Raw genomic sequence first — 20,343 nt, 5'->3', positions numbered from 1 at the left:
GGGAGTACATGCTGTAGATGCTCTGGGATTCATCATTCCTCAGTCCAGCCCTTCGTTTGTTTACTATCATTAATTCACTCTTCATAGTTGATCTCATTCCAAGAAGGGTTTGAGACAACCACACCTTCTGCCTGATGTAGGGGAGCATTGTTGGTTTTGACATATTAAGGTGGTTGTTACTGTCACTCTACGCTTGATCTTTTCAGCCCCTGGAATCTCTTAAAATTTGACGCCCCTAAAACTTCCACTGAGATTTTCAAAATGTGACCAAGTGAGCATTTCCCGAAAAAATGGGACACTTAAAACTTTTGGCCCTGTGAAGTGTGAACATGGTGTCCAGTACCAGTGAGGTCCCAAGTAGCCACATGGGGCTAATAACCTCACTTCCATTCAAAGTGTCACTGTCTTTCCCAGTGATGACCAGCTGTAGGGTTAGAGTACCAGCCCATCTAGTCAGTTTGAAAAACAGCCGACCAACCAACCACTGGGTATCCAGAAATTAGTATGACAAAAAGCTACAAAATAGATGGCATAAGTTGAGAGTATAGGTATATGTCAGATTTCAGAAGGTAAATATTATGGTATTGTAACTCATCTTACTTCCTTTTATTTTTTCTTTCTCAGTGTTGGAGTTTCTAGATCAAAAGATGTACCACCATTTGGTCCACCAATTCCTAAAGGAGTAACTTTTCCAAAGTCAGCAGTATTTCGGGACTTCCTTTTAGCCAAAGTGATCAATGCAGAAAATGCAGCCCATAAGTCAGAGAAGTTTCGAGCCATGGCCACTCGAACGAGGCAAGAGTACTTGAAGGATCTGGCAGAGAACTTTGTCACGACCGCCACTGTGGATACCTCTGTGAAATTCAGCTTCATTACATTGGGTGCAAAGAAGAAGGAGAAAGTGAAGCCAAGGAAGGATGCCCATCTGTTCAGCGTTGGAGCAATCATGTGGCACGTAATAGCTCGGGACTTCGGCCAGTCTGCTGACATTGAATGTCTTCTTGGGATTTCCAATGAGTTCATAATGTTGATTGAAAAGGATTCCAAGAACGTTGTATTTAACTGTTCCTGCAGGGACGTCATTGGGTGGACGTCTGGATTAATGAGTATCAAAGTGTTTTATGAGAGAGGGGAATGTATCCTTCTGTCCTCCGTGGATAACTGTGCTGAAGACATCAGGGAAATTGTCCAGCGATTAGGAGTAAGTACAGGTTTTGTGTTTCCACCATCTTTAGATCTTCAATCCCAGATTCATGATGGCTTCCACTGTGGAAATTCCACCATGTTTATGGCACCTAGGGAATACATTACTGTTTTATGTGGCTACAGGGCTTAACTAAATTCTGTGTCCTTTTGAGCAGTTGCTAAATATGTGAGTCGTGGAAATGCACCCGTTGCTAACTGTTTGGAAAGGAAAAGTTAAACCACCTTCCAAAAGGGGACATCAGGATGTATTTTTATAGCATATCCAAAAGAAAAAAATGGAGAATTGTCTAGATATTATGTCTGTGTGTGGAGACAGACATGACAGGACCCTCTCAGTGGGAGAAATGGGCACACAGTTGCTGTTGACCCTATGAATGACTGTGTCTTCTTTGCAACTTCAATTCTGTGCATGTTTATACAGCAGGTATTTTTCTTTAGTCTGCCAGATTAAATATATTATTACTCTCCAGCCACAGTTTCTTAAGGAGATTTTATAGAATTACTCATTAATCTAGACTTTAAAAAAAAAATCAGTCCTGAAAAAGATTTTTTTTAAATGTTATTTTTAGTACAGAACCCCTAAATGATGTCCACGGAGTGTAACAGTTAATATTTCTGCTCCTGATTTTCACACAGAAAGAGCCAGATTTTAGTTTGAGTCTGTCAAACCAGCTATAAGGGTAAATCAAATATAGTATAAGAACCCAAACGTGCTGTGACAAAAGAATTTCTCATGTTTAAATCTTCCCCTAAGGGGATGTATATTTCGGTTTTTAGAAAAGATTTAGTCAATTACGAATCATGAAAAAAGGAGAATTTATACCCATTTCCTTTCCCCTTTCCTCCCACCAAATATAAATCTCCCCTTTGTTATTCGAGACCATGTATTAGAGACAATACAATCAAGTCAGTGTCTGCTAGCCTTGGAGAAATAACTTAATTATTTGTAGACACTATTTACAGGAACAGACCTCAGTGTGTTTAATAGTATTATCGGGTGTATGTGCACAAATATAGATGTGATTTGGGGATGATTAAGTATATGATTAGCTTATGTGTCTGGAGAACTGAGTTATCCTTGTGAGTCTCGAGATACATGTGCTTTTGGTAATACCGTAAATACTTCTTTTTAGGAGATCCGCTGGGTCATCATAATCTGTATTCCTGAAAATACAACACAAACAAATGCCGCTTCACCAACCACCAAAATGTACATTTCATAGGTCCTTACCCATCTGCTGTTTTGTGGACCCCATTCTACCATTTTCCTAGAAAAGCAATGGTGTGGCTAATGTTGACGGAGGTGCCTGATGTCTGGAACATGTTTGAGGAAATGTATTGTGTGTCTAGGATGACTTGCAGCAGGAGATTTTGGAAACAAACCAACCCACAGACAGTTGAGGGATTAGAACATAAGGTTGGTATAGGGCAGTGGCAAGAGGATCTCGCATTCATAGTGCAGATACGGGGAATGAGTGCTGTTTGGCAGGTGGTAGATTTGGTGTGCATTTTATCATGGTGGAAACTGAAATTAAAGGTGTCAGTTATGCAGGTACAGACCCAGGAAGGGATGAGAGCTGGCACCTAAGGGGACAGGCAGGGCCCGCTTCGTTCGTGTGCAACCCGTGACCCATTCTCCGGGGCCCACTCTCAGAAGAGTCCATGCTTGGCTGAGTGCTCTGCTGTTACTCTCTTGAAATTCTAAATAGTCTTTGACCCAGGAGCCCTGCATTTTGATTTTGCACTGGGCCCCACCAATTATGTGATCAGTCCTAGGTAGGGCCGTGGATATTCCTATGGTAATCGAGTTCATGTCAGTATGTAAGGAACTCCAAATAACTGATCCTTTACCCTTTGCAAATGTTAAGAAGCAAGGAACAGAAGGGATAAATAAATAGCAAAATGCAAAAGTAGGGCAGGTAGCAGGTAGTTGGAAGAAATAAGGAGAAGAGACACATAGGTCTCAGGAAAGGCTTGATCACTCTTCAGTGTGATATGTGGATGCTAAATCTCACCTGAAAATTGCATTTATATTTGAATGAAGGCAGGGCATATGTCACACATATGTAGACTTTTGGTAGGAAAGTGTAGTCAAAACAAAATTGAAAAAGAAGTGAAGGAAAATTTTATTCAGGGTGTACAATATTACAAAAGTACTTTTCCAACAATTTCCAGTTAGTTCAGTTCATAACTTCGCAAGTTTCGATCTTTCAAAATCTCACCGCGAAGACCAGCAATGCCTTGTCCCGTTTTCCTGAACCCCCAGCTATCATGTATCTGTGGGAAGTTGATGGGCAATGTGTATACCCATGCGGGTAACCATGGAAACAGACACAGTGGATGTACACGGAGCCAGCCCAGTCCCACAGCTGCACTTACACTCATAGGTCTTATTAAATAGGAATCTGGGTATTCGGAGCATGTTTTGTGGAAATGGAGCATTTATTAAACTGCAACTTTATCCATTAGCTCTGTGCTTTGGGGGATACGGGTATGATACGTTCCGACTTTAAATTTCCTGCAAATAAGTGATGCTGTAGTCATCAGGTGACATTTAATGGCCTGTGGTTTTTCTCTCAGTGCGTGTAAGTTACTCTCAGTGAGCGCTTTTGAGGATGGCATTAACTAATGATCGGTGCCTCAGTGCGCTGTGTGGGATGCTGACCACCTTGCGTCCACATTCCTTTTTGTGGCACTGCTATGGACTCACGCTCTTGGGAAGGTCAAAGCACTGAAGCGCCACTGCTTGGGGTTGTCCTAGGCCCCGAAAGGATGGACCCCATGAAGGAGAGGTGGCCCCCAGGCACTGGGGGGGGGGTCTCTGCTGCCTGCAAGAGCGCCATCCTGCACACTAACCTTGTCAGCAGATGCCAGGGAGCCTGGGAGCCTGGCAGGCCTGCCTGCGTTTGAGCCAAATTGTCCTCATCACCCAGAGAAGCAGGTCCCAATGGTACTCATCACCCAGGCAAGCCCCAAGGGGGCTTCCCGGAGGACAGAGTGGTACGTCCAGTGCAGAGAACACTTGCACATCTCCTAACATCCTGACTTCTGCGGCTGCCCTCCTGGGGGTGACCCTCTGAGTGTTAGCTGGGAAGGGGTTTGGGCCATTTTTTAAGTTGGATGAAATTGAGTAGCTTTTAATGTTTAATGGATGAAACTTGTCGTGGTTTCGAAAGAGACTACATTTTCCCATCACTACAGTCCATCTGGAACAGCTGATTATGGTGAACTCAGCATTGTAATGTGCTTAGCGTGTCACCTGGTAGGTTGGCAGGCAGGGCTGGGAGGTCCGTGTGCGTGCCTCTACCTTGCGGAGTGGGGGGAGGGCTCCATAGTGGCATCTCACGGTCTCTTTTCCCCTCAGATAGTGACGCGAGGCTGCGAGACCGTGGAAATGACCCTGAGGAGGAATGGGCTGGGCCAGCTTGGCTTCCACGTGAATTTTGAAGGAATCGTTGCAGACGTGGAACCTTTCGGCTTTGCCTGGAAGGCTGGCCTTCGCCAAGGGAGCCGCCTCGTGGAGATCTGCAAAGTGGCCGTGGCCACTCTGACCCACGAGCAGATGATCGACCTGCTCCGGACTTCCGTGACCGTGAAGGTGGTCATCATCCAGCCCCACGACGATGGCTCGCCCCGGAGGTAAGGCATACGAGGCCCTAAGCAGGGCTGGTGCCTCCTTGGCCTCTGTAGCGGGTGCTGTCCCAGCTGCTCCTGCAGGATCCACAGAACATGTAGTCGGGTGTGTCTTCAGCCAAAGTCGTTTGGACATCGAGCATTAGAGCAATTGAAAAAGAGCTTTAAAAAAGTTATTGGTGTGTAATAAAGGATCAATTTTAATTTTCTAAGCAATTTCCAGGGACACTGCCCATGTAAAGGCTGAGATATTACAAACTAAGGAGCAGAGCACCTGCTTGATTCACCTGGACCACTGAGAACCCATGTTTAAGAGGAAATATTCTTTATCATCGCTCAGCCCTTAGCAAATGAAATACTCTGCATCACTAGAATTCCTTTCTATAGCATGAAGTCATTGATTCTTAACAGGATATGTAAGAGATCAGTACTGTATGTTTGAAGGAGGAGTGGAACATCAAATAGACTCTGTGATGTGACTACATTCAGGTTGAATTGGTTCGGGACATTGTCGTAAGCTGTCCCAAGAACCCTATGCAAAGAAGCTCAGAGGTGGATGGATGGAGAGTAGGAAGAGAATGGAATTAGTGGGTGATGGTGTTTCATTGTTAATAGAAAATAATCACACCTGACATCAAGAATATATCAGGCCCAGGGGGAAAGAAGGCCAGTTAAGAACAAGCCATCCATGTGGGCTGTGGACCACCGTTGGGCTGCAGAGTGCCTTCTCACTCCAGCTCACAAGGACTTCCTGCAGGCCACCTTCCAACCTCTGGCTTGGAAGCCACGCCTTAGCTGTGTGACCTTGGGTCGTGCGCGTGCTCTCTCTAAACCTCATTTGCTGTCGGTAAGATGGGGATTATAATATTGCCTACCTCATACTACTCTTACAAAGATTAAATAAGACTGATGCACGTAAAGCACGTGGCACCTTCGGGCATAATCAGTACCCCACACATTTTAGTTAAATTAAAAACTTTAGGATATTCATGTGAGTTTTTCCATGCTCTAAAAGAAGTTCTTATCATTCTAAGTAGCAAGATGATTGCCCACTTTCTGGACGTACTTCGGTGGTCACTGAAGTCATTCCTTGCACTTTGTCTCCTTACTTCATCCTCTGAACCGGCGCTGTCCAGCCACAGCTCCCACGATGACCACGGTCCACATCCACGCCATCCGAAACAGTAGCCCCTGGCCACACGCAGCTGTCATACACTTGAGCTGTGGCTAGTGCTGCCGAGAAAGTGAATTTTTCATTTCAATTAATTAAGATTTCCTTAGCCACATGTGGCTAGCTGCTACTGTTGATTAGCTAGATCAGCTCTAAACCAGGACCTTTTTTTTAGAAAAGAGACCAGAGGCATACCACCTTCCTCCCTGGCTAATGTGCAGAATATTGCAAAAGTCCGTTTCTGTTCAATCTCTTACCACTTGCCACCCGCCTGACTTTCTGTGGCCTTGTTTCCTATATCTGCTCAGTAGGTTTACAAAATAAAGGTTGAACGAGTTGAAAGTCTTGAGAGTAGCTGCCGCGTGTCACGGGAAATATCCAGGATGCTTCTCATTGCCTTTCCAAGTTCTGTCCCGTCCAGTCTGTTTGCTTTCCAAGAATCCCACCAATCACACACAATGGTACGAGTGCAAAGAAATCAAAGACAGAAACTATTTTCTTAAAAATGAGACTTGGAAATAACCAAAGGCAAGTCCTTTAGACCTTTGAAGTCACAGTGTTGTGTAAGTGAAGTGTTTTAAAATAAATTTTAAGCCAGTTCCCAGAAATTTTCCCATATAGTGAGAATTCTTTCTTCCTTTGGTGGAAATATAGATTTATAAATCTGGTGAGTTATCTGTCTTAGAGGTTGATTACTGCTGTGGAATTAGACAAAAAGGTTACCGTGTTCTTTTGAATTAAAAAAATAACATTTCTTGCCTGTTTATAATTCTGGTCTACTGTTGCTCAGTAGAAATTTCTTTTTTTAGGCTTTTCAAGAGATCTGCTTAATAAAGATGTTAAAGTTATTATGGTTGGTATTTAGAACATATGATTTAGAAGAATACAATTTCCTGAGAAATACTGAATTGTTTTTCAGCTCAAACAGACAAACAGACAAACACTACCATTTAAAAGTTCCGGCTGTTACTTTTCTATCCAAGGACGCATTATCTGTTATCTGCCTTGGTCTGCACATAATGAAGTCTTCCTTTGTTTTAAATGCAAATGTTCTTATTGAAGCTGTTCAAGATATTTAGAGATTTTACCTTTGTTTCCTCAGAGTCTCATTAATGTCATTCCCTGAAGATACAGATTTCTCTCCTGATTAATCTGGAATAACTGTCTTCTGTATTTTTACCTTAGCCCGGATCAGAATTCGCTATTTGCCTGGTAGTGACACTCCGCCTGCCCCCTCCCCCGCCCCCATTTCTTCAAGTCACGAAGGTTTAACGCCTTTCCATTCAATCTTCCAATTTGGTGGGAATTTGGATCTGTAGATTTTTAAATCCATACTTCTGTGAGTTTGGGCTGTGACTGTCTAGGCTCCTGATAAAAGTACTTTCTGTTGTCAGGCAGCTTCACATAACAAGAAGTTATCCTCGCAATAACAGCCCTTTGCTTTAGACCGAGATGCAAGGATGACATGTCATTTTAAATTTCGTTTGTGCTCCAGCAAGTTGAGCCTCTGTGTTGTTCGATTTTTGTAAGGAACAATTTGGGGAGGGTGGGGCGGGGCTTAACAGGGGAAATGGGTAGCACTTGACTCATTTAAAAAATTAAAATACAAAACTTTTAAATGAAACAGCGCTCAGTGCCACTTTCCTTGGCACAAGGATCTGCCTCAAGCTACAAGCACACGTGTGATTTATGGCACGGATAATTACTGCCACCTTGTTCACACAGTGTTGCGAGCACTTGTCAGGGAGGGGGCAAAAAAAAGGACATTCATTTAAATGGACGTGTGTGTGTGTGTGTGTGTGTGTATCTTTAATGCGAGAGCCATAGGACTACAAAAATAGACAATGCATTGCAAGATACTTCAATCTTTGTGAGCATCGCAAACAATGCAGTGAAAAATGCTTGGATTCATTTTTGCCTTGTATCAGCTGGATTTTTTCCTGCAGGGTCTCAGTGGGGCATAACTCACCTCCATCCTGTCTGTCCCCATCAGCAGTAGGACAGGCCTGTCCCCTAATAGACTACTTCCGGTTGTTCACACATCCGAAGGTGTTTGCTTATGACGCAGAAGCTGCTGGATTAAATGATGTCTTTAGTTGGGAAAGTATTTCTCAAAAGCCACCCCACGGTTTGAAGTCCCGTTCTCCAGTGTCAGGGTGATGGTAATTCAGCTGTCCCTCAGCTTGAAAGGAAGGCAGAGCCATTTTCCCTTTTCCTTGTGGAGTTCCAGAACACACTGAGCAGGGAGGATCCCTTCGGGAATGCTTATTAACTGATGTCGTGCTGGGGTTGGACCAGGAGCGGAATTCACACAGACGAGGGAATGAGTGGCAAGAGGCAGTTGGGGAATAGCACTCTTCAAATGGAAATGAGCTTTGAAAGGGAGGAGGGTATTTCCCAAGCAGACATCTCTGTGGCAAAGATGAAGAAGACTTGGCTGAAGATGCTTCATTAAGCTCTTCCTCGGTTTTGCAAGGGATCCCACTGCCCCCGCTCCTAGCCTTCAAAGGTGACTGACACTCTATCAATGTCATTTGAAGGCAAGCGCATCAATTTAAAAGGCCGCTATAAAGGCAATAACAACTCATCCGAATTATGCATGAGTTGTTATACAATGTGAGTGATACAGTAAATATGTCCAATAAACATGAAAATGAAATTTCTTGCTGTGGCGCCTCTGTTTCATGTGAATTTTCATACTTTGTTGACATACCATCCCAGACATATTCTTCTATATAATGCAAAGCAGTGGAAATTGTCTCATGTCCTCTTGAGCCTAAATAGTTGTTCTCTCATCATTCTATTGAAGCGTCATGCTCACTTTATAAATTTATTTTAATTTAAGCTATTCTGTAAATCAAAGCTTGACGTTGTTCTGCTTTGCTGCTGGTTCCTAGACCATTCCACTTCCTGAAGTACATGCACCTAGTTCTAGAAATTGAACTAGGAAGGGAAACTCAGTTTTGTCAAGTTAGCAGGTTGGAGATATATATATATATATATATATATATATATATATATATATATGTATGTATGTATCTAAAGTAGATGGTGAGTTGAAATCTTGACCTAAGTGAGGTTTTTAAAGTAGAGTTCCAACTTATTTGTGTGGATAAAAAAAAATCAGTTACATTTGGTATTGACTTTTTTTTTAAGATTTTATTTATTTTTTGAGAGAGAAAGATAACGAGCACAGGGGTAATGGGCAGAGGGAGAGGGAGAAACAGGCTCCCTGCTGAGCAAGGAGCCCAACCCCAGGACCCTGGGATCACCACCTGAGCTGAAGGCAGACTGTTAACTGACTGAGCCACCCAGGCGCCCCACCTTTGGTATTATCTTAGGGGCATCCTCCAGGAATAACTTTCAATGTGAACTGTGAAAGGTTCTGCCTCCTCTGCCCTGTCCCTCCAATGTAAAGTTCAGATGTTTCTCTCCCTCCTTGAAGTAAGAATGTTGCATTACAGAAGGAACAAAAAGGTGGTGGCCTTGTGTTTACTCATTCAGTCATTGTTAACCTTTAACTGGTTTGTGTCCAAACTGTGCAGGGCACTGAGGCTATGTAAATGGGGAGGACGGACATCATCTTTACTTCCGTGGACTCTTTTTGTTTATGTGGCATTCTAAAATACAGGTTTTCCATTCAAAAATGGTTTTCTCAAACCATGGCAACAATTTCTTACTTGATACTAAGTATCTCAGTGCAGAAAATACTCCACTCTCTGCAGTCAATAATCTACACTTTGGTGCTCCTGCCTTTTTAGCAGTTTGAAATGCTAACACCACTGACATTGTAACAGGAGCTCAGAGGGTGACGGTGAGCTGGAGCGTTTTGTTAAGCAAATAACAGGTGCTTGCGTGACAAGTATACCATGCTAGGATAATGGGCATTCTCTTTAATGGAAATCCATTCATCAAAAATCGGGCACCAGGGCGCCTGGGTGGCTCAGATGGTTAAGCGTCTGCCTTCGGCTCAGGTCATGATCCCAGGGTCCTGGGATCGAGTCCCACATCGGGCTCCCAGCTCAGCAGGGAGCCTGCTTCTCCCTCTGACCCTCTCCCCTCTCATGCTGTTTGTCTCTCGCTCGCTCTCTAAAAAATAAATAAAATCTTTAAAAAAAAATAATCAGGCACCAAATAGCTATTGGGAATCTTCTGCATTTAACTTTGAAGGATGTAATGCAGTGAAAGGTTATTTCTGGTCTCAAGCTTTCTATGAAAAAAAAAGGAAGGAGGTTGGCTTCCTGAAGAACTTTCTGAGCCCATGTTTTAAGTTGAATGGTGTGCTGGGTGTACAGTAGGGGAAGACTCAGTTGTCCCTGTGGCTGTTGAGGAAGGAGGGGGGTGCAAGCTGATGAATTATTCAGGGTCAGATAGCCTCGCTTCCCATTTAGTGTGACACACAACTTTTCAAGTCAAGACCTTTGCTCAAAGGGCTTGGTCAAGTGGGTTTATGGTCTAGATGCATCTTTTTCTATGTATCGTCTAGATGTCTATTTCTATAAAAATTAAGGAAATACGTAGAGAAGTGGATTAATATTTCATGTAGTACCTATTTCATATATGACACTGACCTAACCTTTACAGTTAAGTTATGCTATGTGGTTATCTCCCTGTTGGAAGCTTTTAATTTTTTTGTGCAACAGAAAGAAAGAGTTTGTGATTTAAGTGAATGAGCGTCAATTACCCCTGTCACCTTGTTGGATGATTTGGAAAGAGTCTTTTAGCTATTAGCAGGCTATTAGCATAACAGACATTAAAATGATTAAAATATCAGTGATTACTTCAATCCCTAGGGCTATAAAAAGGTTCCTTACAAAGTGCATAATATAAAAGAAGCAGGTAGTTCATTTGAGGGGATCTATCCGCCTTTGTTCCCAAAGATTCTCTTAGCTCCTCGTGGAAACTCTGACATGATGTGGGCCACATTACTGATTCTTTGATAGTTCTCTTAAGGAGATGGCAAAGTGTTTTGGAAAGAGTGCTGAGCTAGGAGTCTGGGTTCCAGCCATGAACCTGTCCCTGATTGGTTGTATCGACTTTCCAACCTGTTTGAGCCTTCTTCTCAAGGAGGGAGATTTCCTTTGTACCCCCTCAAACATTTTTGTGACATTGAAATGCTGTGGTGTGTATGGAAACCGGCTCGTGCCATACAAGGTGAGTGGTGGATTGGAAGTCAAGGATAGCATGACAGTATGTTGTAAGGCTTTATGTTCAATTATTGGGTTCAGTTAAAGGTTCTCTGTGATGCAGCCAAAAAAAGTAAAACCCATCGGCAGTTTCAGAGTACAGTAAATGCAAGTTACAATTATGTGATTGAGCCCTGGCTGCGCGGTCCATGGTTTACCCGGTGGTGGAGATCCAGCTAACGTGTCCAACTGCCTTTTTCTTTTGCTTCTTCCTTTTTCATTTTTTCGTAGAATATAACTTGTTTCTTTCAATCTTCTCAATTTTCTAGGTTTTTGGTTTCATGTTGCCTCTTTCCAAAAGCATTCTCCTTAGTTATCATCCCATAGAACTCTTCCCCCTTCTTAGTTTTGAAGTGGCATAATCTCATGTGTCCTACTTTCATATAAGAAGGAAAGTAACAGGGGCGCCTGGGTGGCTCAGTCGATTAAGCGTCTGCCTTTAGCTCAGGTCATGATCCCGGGGTCCTGGGATGGAGCCCCACATCGGGTTCCCTGCTCAGTGGGGAGTCTGCTTCTCCCTCTCCCTCTGCCACTCCTCCTGCTTGTGCTCTCTCTCATTCTCTCTCTCAAATAAATAAAATCTTTAAAAAAAAAAAGAAGGAAGTAATAGGATAATGATGTATTGTTCTATAAGTGAAGGGAATTTTACAGCTCTAAAATTTTATGCAGTTCTGATTATTATATAAACTTTGCCATTCTATAGTTCTACACATCTACATATTATCTGGGAAGAACTTTCATGAACACTGATGTACCTTTTGCTGTTTAATATTAGCTTTTTCTGTTTTATAAAAGGAAAAAAATAGTAGTATCTATTTGTAACTGACCTCTTTCTTGTGAAGCTGGCGCTTCCAAAAGCTTGCATAGTTCCTATGATTTAATGTGGGTCCAAAGAGACAGTGCTGTTTCTTACACGTTGACAGCTCTGGGTTTTGAGCCAAGAGCCCAAACTGTGTCTTTAATGGAGAACAGTGTGATTCCTGGGGAGGGATCCTGCTGAGGATGGGTAGAGGAGAGTGTGCTGTGGCCCCTCTGGGTGAGCCACCCATGATGGCCTTGATAGTCAGGCTCAAAGGTGGCAATGAGCCTTCAGAACAGGGACCACAGCCTGGCTAGCGGTGATTCTGCCTTCAAATGCTTGAATGACTGACGGCTAATGGAGGATTCTTCCAGGAAACTGGAGGTGTCATTTGAAAACATCAGTCTGTGGGGGCGGAAGCCCATTGGGGACCTTGCAGGGTGTCTCTAAAGTTAGAGATGCGTAAGTGCGGTGCTTGGCAGTGCAGATGGGTGCCTGTAACTGTGACCCCCGAGTGAGCACCACGTCCCTGCCCGCCGTGTCCAGAGGCCGGGAAGCAGTAGCAGCTGCCTGCCCTAGGACCCTGCCGGTGGGAAACCACTTCAGGCTGCAGGAGGCAGGGAGAGCGCTGATCAGTGTGGATACAAGGACGTAGACGGGTGTCCCTGGTCTGGGAATAAGCCATCCCAGAAAGCCCATGGTGCTAAGTTCAGAAGGACAAGGAGTAGCATTCTGCAGAGTAAAGCAGTAAAATCTAAGATGCTCTGAGGGCTCCAGCTATTGGATTGCTTGTCAGTCTCACAGTTTTGTAATACCCCGTGTTCAGTGAGCACACGTTTTATGACCACTTTGGTCCAGAGAATGTTCTTGCCTTCCTTCTAATATTACAGAGCAGTGTTAGACCCAGAGAAGTTCCTGGCTAGACAAGCAATGTTAACAGTTATATGTATTTTTAACCCTGAAACGGAGTGTGTATTGATCTCTACCTGGCATGTTAATTAGAAGCATAAATAGGTGACATGCACATTGGTTATTGAGCAAAGAGGAAATCAGTATGCTCACATGTAAGTGATCCCCACAGCCCTCTCTAACATCATCCAGTGTCTTCGTTTGTCAAGCAACCTGTGAAAAGTGTGCCAGAAGCTAGAAATGCAGTTCATGTCCGTGGACTTGATTTGGTGTATGTCGAAAGGAAGCCGAGGGCATTTCTCGGTGAGGTCTGAATTTGTAACTAATGCAAGAAAGCTAAAAGCTTGTCTTTTCTTAAAAACAACAACAGCAGCAAAACCTGTTTCAGTTACACACAAAATTAGCAGTTCACTTTGGGGGGAAATGTCTTTTTGTGCTAGGTCTTCTTGCATTTCATCCATTTGGGTTTCGGTTGGTCTTTACCTAGTGGTCAGAAATCCTTGCTGTGTGCCCTTTCAGGGCTTGATGCTTCAGAGGGGCAGGGAGATCTCGCCTGGCATCCTGCGCTAGAACTAGCCACAGAGGCAAGAGGGGTGTGTGCGGGGACAGGAACAGGTGCAGGTGCAGAGGGGGAGGAGTTTCTTGTACTCACTGCAGCAGGAGGACCTCTGCTGTAGGCTAATTGGAAACTCTTATTTTAGACCTCTTCCTATTTCCCTAAAATTTCATTGAATTTTCTGTGTCCTTCCAGACATTTCTTAGAACAGAACTATGTTTGACTAGGTTTGATGGTATGTTAAAATTAGTGGTATTTATTTGATGGTTTAGTCCTAGAAGTAAACAAAGCAGAAACCTAGCTTATAAGAGTAGTTGCTATAAAAGTGTCACATACTCACAAAATTAATTTTGATTTTCAAATAAAGCCATTCTTGCAAAAATAGCTGTTCTTTATTAGGGCAAAAGAATGCCAGTTTTTAGTATTAAGAAGATCATTTACATATGACTTTGTGCAAAAGTTTGGAAATGAAATAATTCCACCCTGAATCTCCCCTCAACCTCATGCGTTTGCACACGTTTTTGTCAGCGCTCTCTAAAATATTAGTCATGATTATGCATTTATATAATGTTTTTCCTCAAAGATTCAAGCTAAATTACAACGTCTTATTAAAGGCTACAATTGATGAGCATGAATTAAATATTCCACACGCCTCAGCCATCTATCTTCTCTTTACTTTCTCTTCCTTTTAAGCCTGGCCTAGTAAACTAGGAACCCAAACACGCACTGGAGATACACGTTGCCCTTTGGTCCACAAGATTCAAGGTTCATGTTCCTTTCATTCAAATATAACTCCAAGACTCTTCACTTGGATAAGTCTCTGCCTTTAAGGATTCCCTGACCTGTACTCTTCGGGCACCTGCAGCCTTTGAGACCAAAGACCAGGGTTCGCCTGACTATCCAGTGACTTGCTTAGAGCACTGAATAGGGTGGAAGACAAGAGTAGGTTTTCTTGATATTTTGATATAACTGTCATATCCCACATTTATGATTTCTAATTAGGTTGTTGGTCGAATGGATGAATCAGTAGTCCCAGGGATGTGTCATCTAGTTAAAGAGAAAAACACTTGGAAACAGTACAAGTCCATGAGTCAATGTTGTAGAGCCTTGGAATTTTATAAAATAATAATGATAATAATAATAGTCATGCAATCCAGTGTAAATCTGGGCTTATCAGAGTTGACCAATCATTTAACGCATTCAGGAAATCCAGGGCAATTTCAACTTGCCTAGGTAAAAGATGAATTTTGCTTTGAGGGAAGAAAAGTTAAAATAAAAGATGAAGTCAGGTTTACTAAAACAGGCATGAGTATCTCTTTCGGATGGTTTATTCAGTCTCCTTCTCTTCTCTTCTCAGAGGGTAGCACCAACCATCCATTTGGTTTCCCAAGCCAAAAAGCAGGCCATTGTTATATTCCTACCTGTTTCTTCATCCCAAGCTCCAAGGACTATTGATTTGATGGGTGAGAAGTAACTTTCATCCAGTAATGCTGCTGAGAAGCATGAAGCTGTTCCATGCCCTGACCCTTTGTGTGAGGCCGGCCCCCCTTTCCTACATCCTGTCCCCACAGAAACTCAGGATCTCCTCTGTAACCCAAGAGTTCGAGTTCCACATGATGTCTGAAAAAGACTTTATTGAGGTATGACTGACATAACAAAACTGTATACATCTAATGCACACAGCTCAGTGAGTCTGGAGATAAGTATACAGCCATGGAACCCTCACCATAATCAACTCCATCGCCTCCAAAAGTTTCATTCGATCCTACGTATGTATGTATGTAGACAGACCTTTCTTCACTCATTGCACTGGGCACTCTTTGGACCTTTTAATCTGGTTTTACCTATTTTTAATTATGGAGATTTTCCTGCATGGTTTCTTAATAATTTCCTCCCCATCTTTTCCCCCCTCTTCTCTTTCTGGTACCTCTGTTAGGTATACATTAGACTACTTGGATCGAACTAATTTTTGTATGCTTGCTCTCCTGTAATGTTTTGGGAGAGTTCCTCAGTTTACCTTAGTCTTAGTAGATTTTTTTTTATTTTGAATTTTAGCTATCATGTTTTTAAATTTCAAAAGTTCTTTCTTATTCTCTAGGGGTATGGTTGGTTGGTGAGCCTCACTGCAGGGTGATTGGGTGGCTTACATCTAATTACATCTCCTTGTCTTTTCACCAGAGGAAGATCCTCGTTGGTCTTTGTAGACTGATCAGCATTCTGAAGTTGGGTTTGAAGGAAGGGGAAATGACTCTGGGTCTCATTTTCCAGTGAGGCTTTCACTTAATCTTTTGTTTTCAGCCATGCTCTCCTCTTTCCCTGGAGTCTGGATCCTTCACATGGAGTTCCCCAGACCATTGCTCCTGCCCCCTAGAGTCAGGGGTCGTTATTGCCTGACTAGACCCTGGTGCCATGTGGTGCTGATGGTGCCCAGGGTCCAACTTTTCTTTGTTCTCTCTTTTCTAAATTACCCCCTCTTAAGCCTTCTCTCTCACTTTTGCCTCCTGCAGTGCCTGGTGCTTCCCGTCCCTGTGCCCCTTCGGGGTTGTGTAAAGGGAGTGGTCTTGTCTCTCCTTGCTCCCTCTGCACACTCTTGGGTTTTGCCTTCCATCTGTGATTGCTGTGGTTTAGAGTTTCAGCTGTCTGAAGTTTTATAGGTGGGCAAGTTTGTTTCTGTTTCTTGTTCTCCTCATTCTTATATAATGATTTTGAAAAGAGGCTGAAATGTTCCTCTACCATCTTGAGAATGGGAAGTCTCCTTTTTAAAGAACCACACCTTACCCTAGTGGATTTCTCAGGGGGTGAATATTAGCAAGTTTCTCTGTTGACTCTGGAATGGAGAGGCACCAGCTCTATGAACACGCTAAACTGGGATGATGTGCCCTGGCGCTCAGACTTGAAACTTACCCTGTCTTCTGTGTCCTTGCCATACCATGCCAGCTGGTTGCACAGGCTGGCTTTGGTCAGGTTAATAGTACCATTTGCACTGCGTAATTAATGAGAAACTTGAGAGATGTCTGGCTTAAGTCACAGTTTGAGGCTAACAGGTCTTACGTTCCTGACTGGTCACCTAAGCACATGAGAGAGCACTCCAGCAGATGACATTTGGGGAACGGTAACGCTAGTTTAAGAGAGCGACATGGTAACTAAGAACCCCACTTTGACCGGATGGGCACTCGGGTTTCCCCTTGACTGTGACAGCGTTTACTAATTTTGTTTTTCACTTTTCTCAGACTCCATAGAAAAGGTGACCTGTGACTAATTCCTAGTTATATAACTGTACTTCTTTTGAATCTGTTCAGATTTCATATGAGGCATTTTTAATCTCTTCAAGTGTATTTATTGCCCCGTGTTCAGTGTGTATGATTCCACATATGCAAATTGGATAAAGATACATTCGGGTCTAAGAAGTTTGCGAACGACCCAGAGAGACAGGATATAGACACATAATGCCTAAAGCAATATCTGTCAATTAACCAGAGCCACAAGCATGATACTGGATGCTACTGGTTCCCACTGGGTCATGAACAGAGTCCCCATAAGCCAGGGACACTCCTGGGGGTGGATGGCTCTCCTCCGTCATCTGGAAGCCACAAGCAGGCATGCTGATGGCCTGGCACTGAGCCTCCCTACTTACCTGCTCTTCTCGGCCCAACAGAGGGTGTTCGGAGCTCTGCCGGATCCCCATGGTGGAGTATAAGCTGGACAGTGAAGGCACCCCGTGTGAGTACAAAACACCCTTCCGGAGGAACACCACGTGGCACCGTGTGCCCACCCCGGCCCTGCAGCCCCTGGCCCGGGCCTCCCCCGTCCCCGGCACACCGGACCGACTGCAGTGCCAGCAGCTGCTACAGCAGGCCCAGGCTGCCATCCCTCGAAGCACCTCCTTCGACCGGAAGCTGCCCGATGGCACGAGGTGAGGCTGCACCTTTCCTCTGGGACGGCCCTTGCAGAACGCTGGGGTTAGAACTTGACATTACAGGGGGGACCTTCTTATTTGGCTTGTTTCTAAGTCTGCTTGTTCTGCACCAGTTGGCAGGTGCGGCTGTAGGGCAGGCCCCAGATGCAGTGGCGCTTGGGATCTGCCCCTCGCCTCGCCCGGTGGTGCTGCTCGTACCATGTAGGTCCTACCCCAGACCAACCCACCAGCGCCGTGCCTTTCCCTCCCCTGGTCCTCCTGGTCACCTCGCTCCCTCCACCGTCTTGGGCAAGACACCCGAGAAGGGATTCTTCATGAGCCTCTAGATAGGTGCAAGCAGTCTTGAGTATAAATAAAACTGCAAAATCAGTGACTAAATCCCATCATCCTAATGTGTATAGTATTTTAAGAGGTCCCAAGATCATTAGCATTTCCTTGCTTCTTTTTTCTTATTTTAAGCAAACTGAGTTAAGTTGAAAATTAATTTTTCTTTTTTTTTTTTTTTTTTTTTAAGATTTATCTATTTGAGAGAGAGAGAGAGAGAGAGACTGGGGAGATGGGCAGAGGGAGAGAATCTTCAAGCAGACTCCCCACTGAGCAGGGAGCCTGACACGGGGCTTGATCTTACAACTCATAAGACCATGACCTGAGCCAAAACCAAGAGTCGGACGCTCAATCGGCTGAGCCACTCAGGCGCCCCTAGAATTAATTTTTCAGTGAGAGTATCCACTTGTTTAAAAGTGCATCTGTGGTATTAGTGGCTGGTGGGAATTCAGGGTGCATAATTGGCAAATTTGTTTTGTTACTAATTTCTACTGCTTTTGTTTTCATTTTTTCGTAACTTACGGGCCATGGAGACACCATGAGTTTCCTCAAACTGGTTTGCCGGGCTCTCTGGTCTAATAGAGTTGTTGGAAGCAAGGGTGCTGAGCCAGGCTGCTTACCTGGTGTATGCTCACCTCGACTATTACTCATCCTCTCCCACCTCCAATTTCCTCATCTGAAAAATAAACTTAGTAATAACAGAGACCTCTGCAGGCATTATGAAGATGGACTGTATCAGTAATTGCAAACTGCTCAGACCCATTCCTGACATGTAGTAGGCCTATATAAGTATTGCTGATAGTTGGTAAGATTAAAACATGAGGTCTTTCTCTCCTTTCTCCAGTTTATTGTTTAGAGGTTGAATGCAGAAACAGTGTTCCTTTGATTTAACATTAAATTATCTTGGCTCTGGGTCTCCTTCCTCAGAGGTCCGCTGAGTTTATAAACTCCCCATATTTAAAGAAGGGCACATGAGTAGCCCAGGTAGAAGGAAAGGGATCTGCAGGGTCTACAAGAGCCTCCCTTATTAAAGTAAAATTTAGTAAATTATAGGGGGAAAAAAAGGTCTGGAGGGTTCTAGCAGCAAAATGGAAACTTGGTGAGCACATCTTTATCAAGTGCATTCTCATGAGTATTACTTATTTTTGTGTGTCTGAAATAAATAGGATTGCATCCAATAGATGTGTGAAAATAAATGGTTTTGACAAATTTAGAGTTCTCTGTCTGCATTGGTTTTAAATACAGGACCAGAACATGCCTTGCGTTAAGTTTTCATTGAACAAGTAGTAGTAATGTTTTCATAATTCTGTATTCTGGTGGGTTCTATTGTGGTCCTTCCATATTTCACTGGAGTCATTACTGTGCTTTAAAATCTTCAGATGGTGAAGGCTTATTCCTGCTACATCTCTTTCCTGTAATAAACTGCCAACCATGAGCCACCCGATGTCTCCGGCATCACCCGTTCTTGGTCTGTTTGTCCACAGTTCATTCTGTTTTACTCTGCGATGTGTATTTCTTCCTTTTCTTTGTCACTGTAAAATGAGTTCATTGGTGAAACGAAACGGGCCAGGTCCCGATGTTGGCGCCCCGCAGATACCTCGGTGCCCTGTTAATAATTCTAGTCACCATTTCAGAAGTTCACCCAGCAACCAGTCGTCCTCCAGTGACCCTGGGCCTGGCAGCAGCGGACCCTGGAGACCACAAGCGGCGTATGACGGGTACTGCTCAGTCTTCCCTCATTGCTGGCCCCTGGGAGGGACCTGGTCAGGGACTCGCACAGAAGCATTTACTGTGTGCCTGCTATGTACGAGGCCATTTGGGGGATGTAAAAATGCCAGACAGGCTTTTAATAAGTCACTTGTCCAGGCCCAAAAGCTCATCATTTCTATGTAAGTAGAGCTCATTTGTCCATATTCGGAGCCTGCCTGTTTTCTCATTTTAATAAGGAAAGTCTTTGTGAAAATGAAGGGTGTGGGGACTCTACAGACAGTAGCCCTTGGCAGTCTCCCCCTCGCTTAAATTGCCATGGAGGAGTAAATTCCCAGCCTCTCTGGGAAGCGCGTCTTCTCCGAAACACAGCCCCAGGTCGGAGAAGCAGCTTTAGCATTTGGCAGTCTTGTCCTGCCTCCTGTTTGAGAACAGTACAAGGGCACCTCACACATCGGGCTGAGGACTGTCCCTTGGAGTGTGTGCGGGGGGGTCGCCTCCAACGGCCGGCAGGTCAGGTAGCACCCAAGGATGCCTGGGGACACACACATGCTGAATTGACAGCTGCAGAAACTCGGGAAACATTCACAACTTCCAGGAGGAAGAGGTGCTCCTGGCAACATCGTTTGCCTGTATTGCTCTTAATTGAATCCGGAGATGAGAGAATGGCCAGGTCAGACGAGAAGGGTCTCCCTGGGGGAACAGTGGCTTTCTGTTACTGCTCTCTCAGGTGCAGAGGGAAACGTCTTTCCCTGGAACCCGCTGCCTTCTGGTCTGGGCTTAGAAGTAGATGTTGGCAGTCAGAGTTACATGTGTTCGCTACCTTAGGTAATAGATGGAGTTCTTGAACGTAAAGACATTTTTCTCAATCGAGTTGCATTTGAAAAGTAGAGGGGATTTTTTTTTTTTTTTTAATCAGTGGAAAAGCCATTTCTG

At 43.9% G+C, this 20,343-nt stretch overlaps 1 protein-coding gene across 4 annotated transcripts in view; it reads left to right on the top strand.

The window, feature by feature from the left end:
* The window catches only part of SIPA1L2 (signal induced proliferation associated 1 like 2), a 213,774-nt gene that overhangs the window by 153,492 nt on the left and 39,939 nt on the right, over positions 1-20,343 (top strand). For all 4 annotated transcript variants that reach the window (XM_035008465.1, XM_035008467.1, XM_035008464.1 and 1 more), the window contains 4 exons: positions 625-1,201; positions 4,571-4,845; positions 17,116-17,373; positions 19,335-19,418. In XM_035008465.1, coding sequence (XP_034864356.1) covers positions 625-1,201; positions 4,571-4,845; positions 17,116-17,373; positions 19,335-19,418 — 1,194 coding nt within the window. The remainder of the gene's footprint in view (positions 1-624; positions 1,202-4,570; positions 4,846-17,115; positions 17,374-19,334; positions 19,419-20,343) is intronic.

This window comes from Mirounga leonina, unplaced genomic scaffold, assembly GCF_011800145.1.
Source record: "Mirounga leonina isolate KUSES-001 unplaced genomic scaffold, KU_Mleo_1.0 Mir_152, whole genome shotgun sequence".
NCBI classification, from domain to species: domain Eukaryota; kingdom Metazoa; phylum Chordata; class Mammalia; order Carnivora; family Phocidae; genus Mirounga; species Mirounga leonina.
Note: the sequence above shows the minus strand (reverse complement) of the source record. Positions and strands in the feature narration are given on the sequence as shown.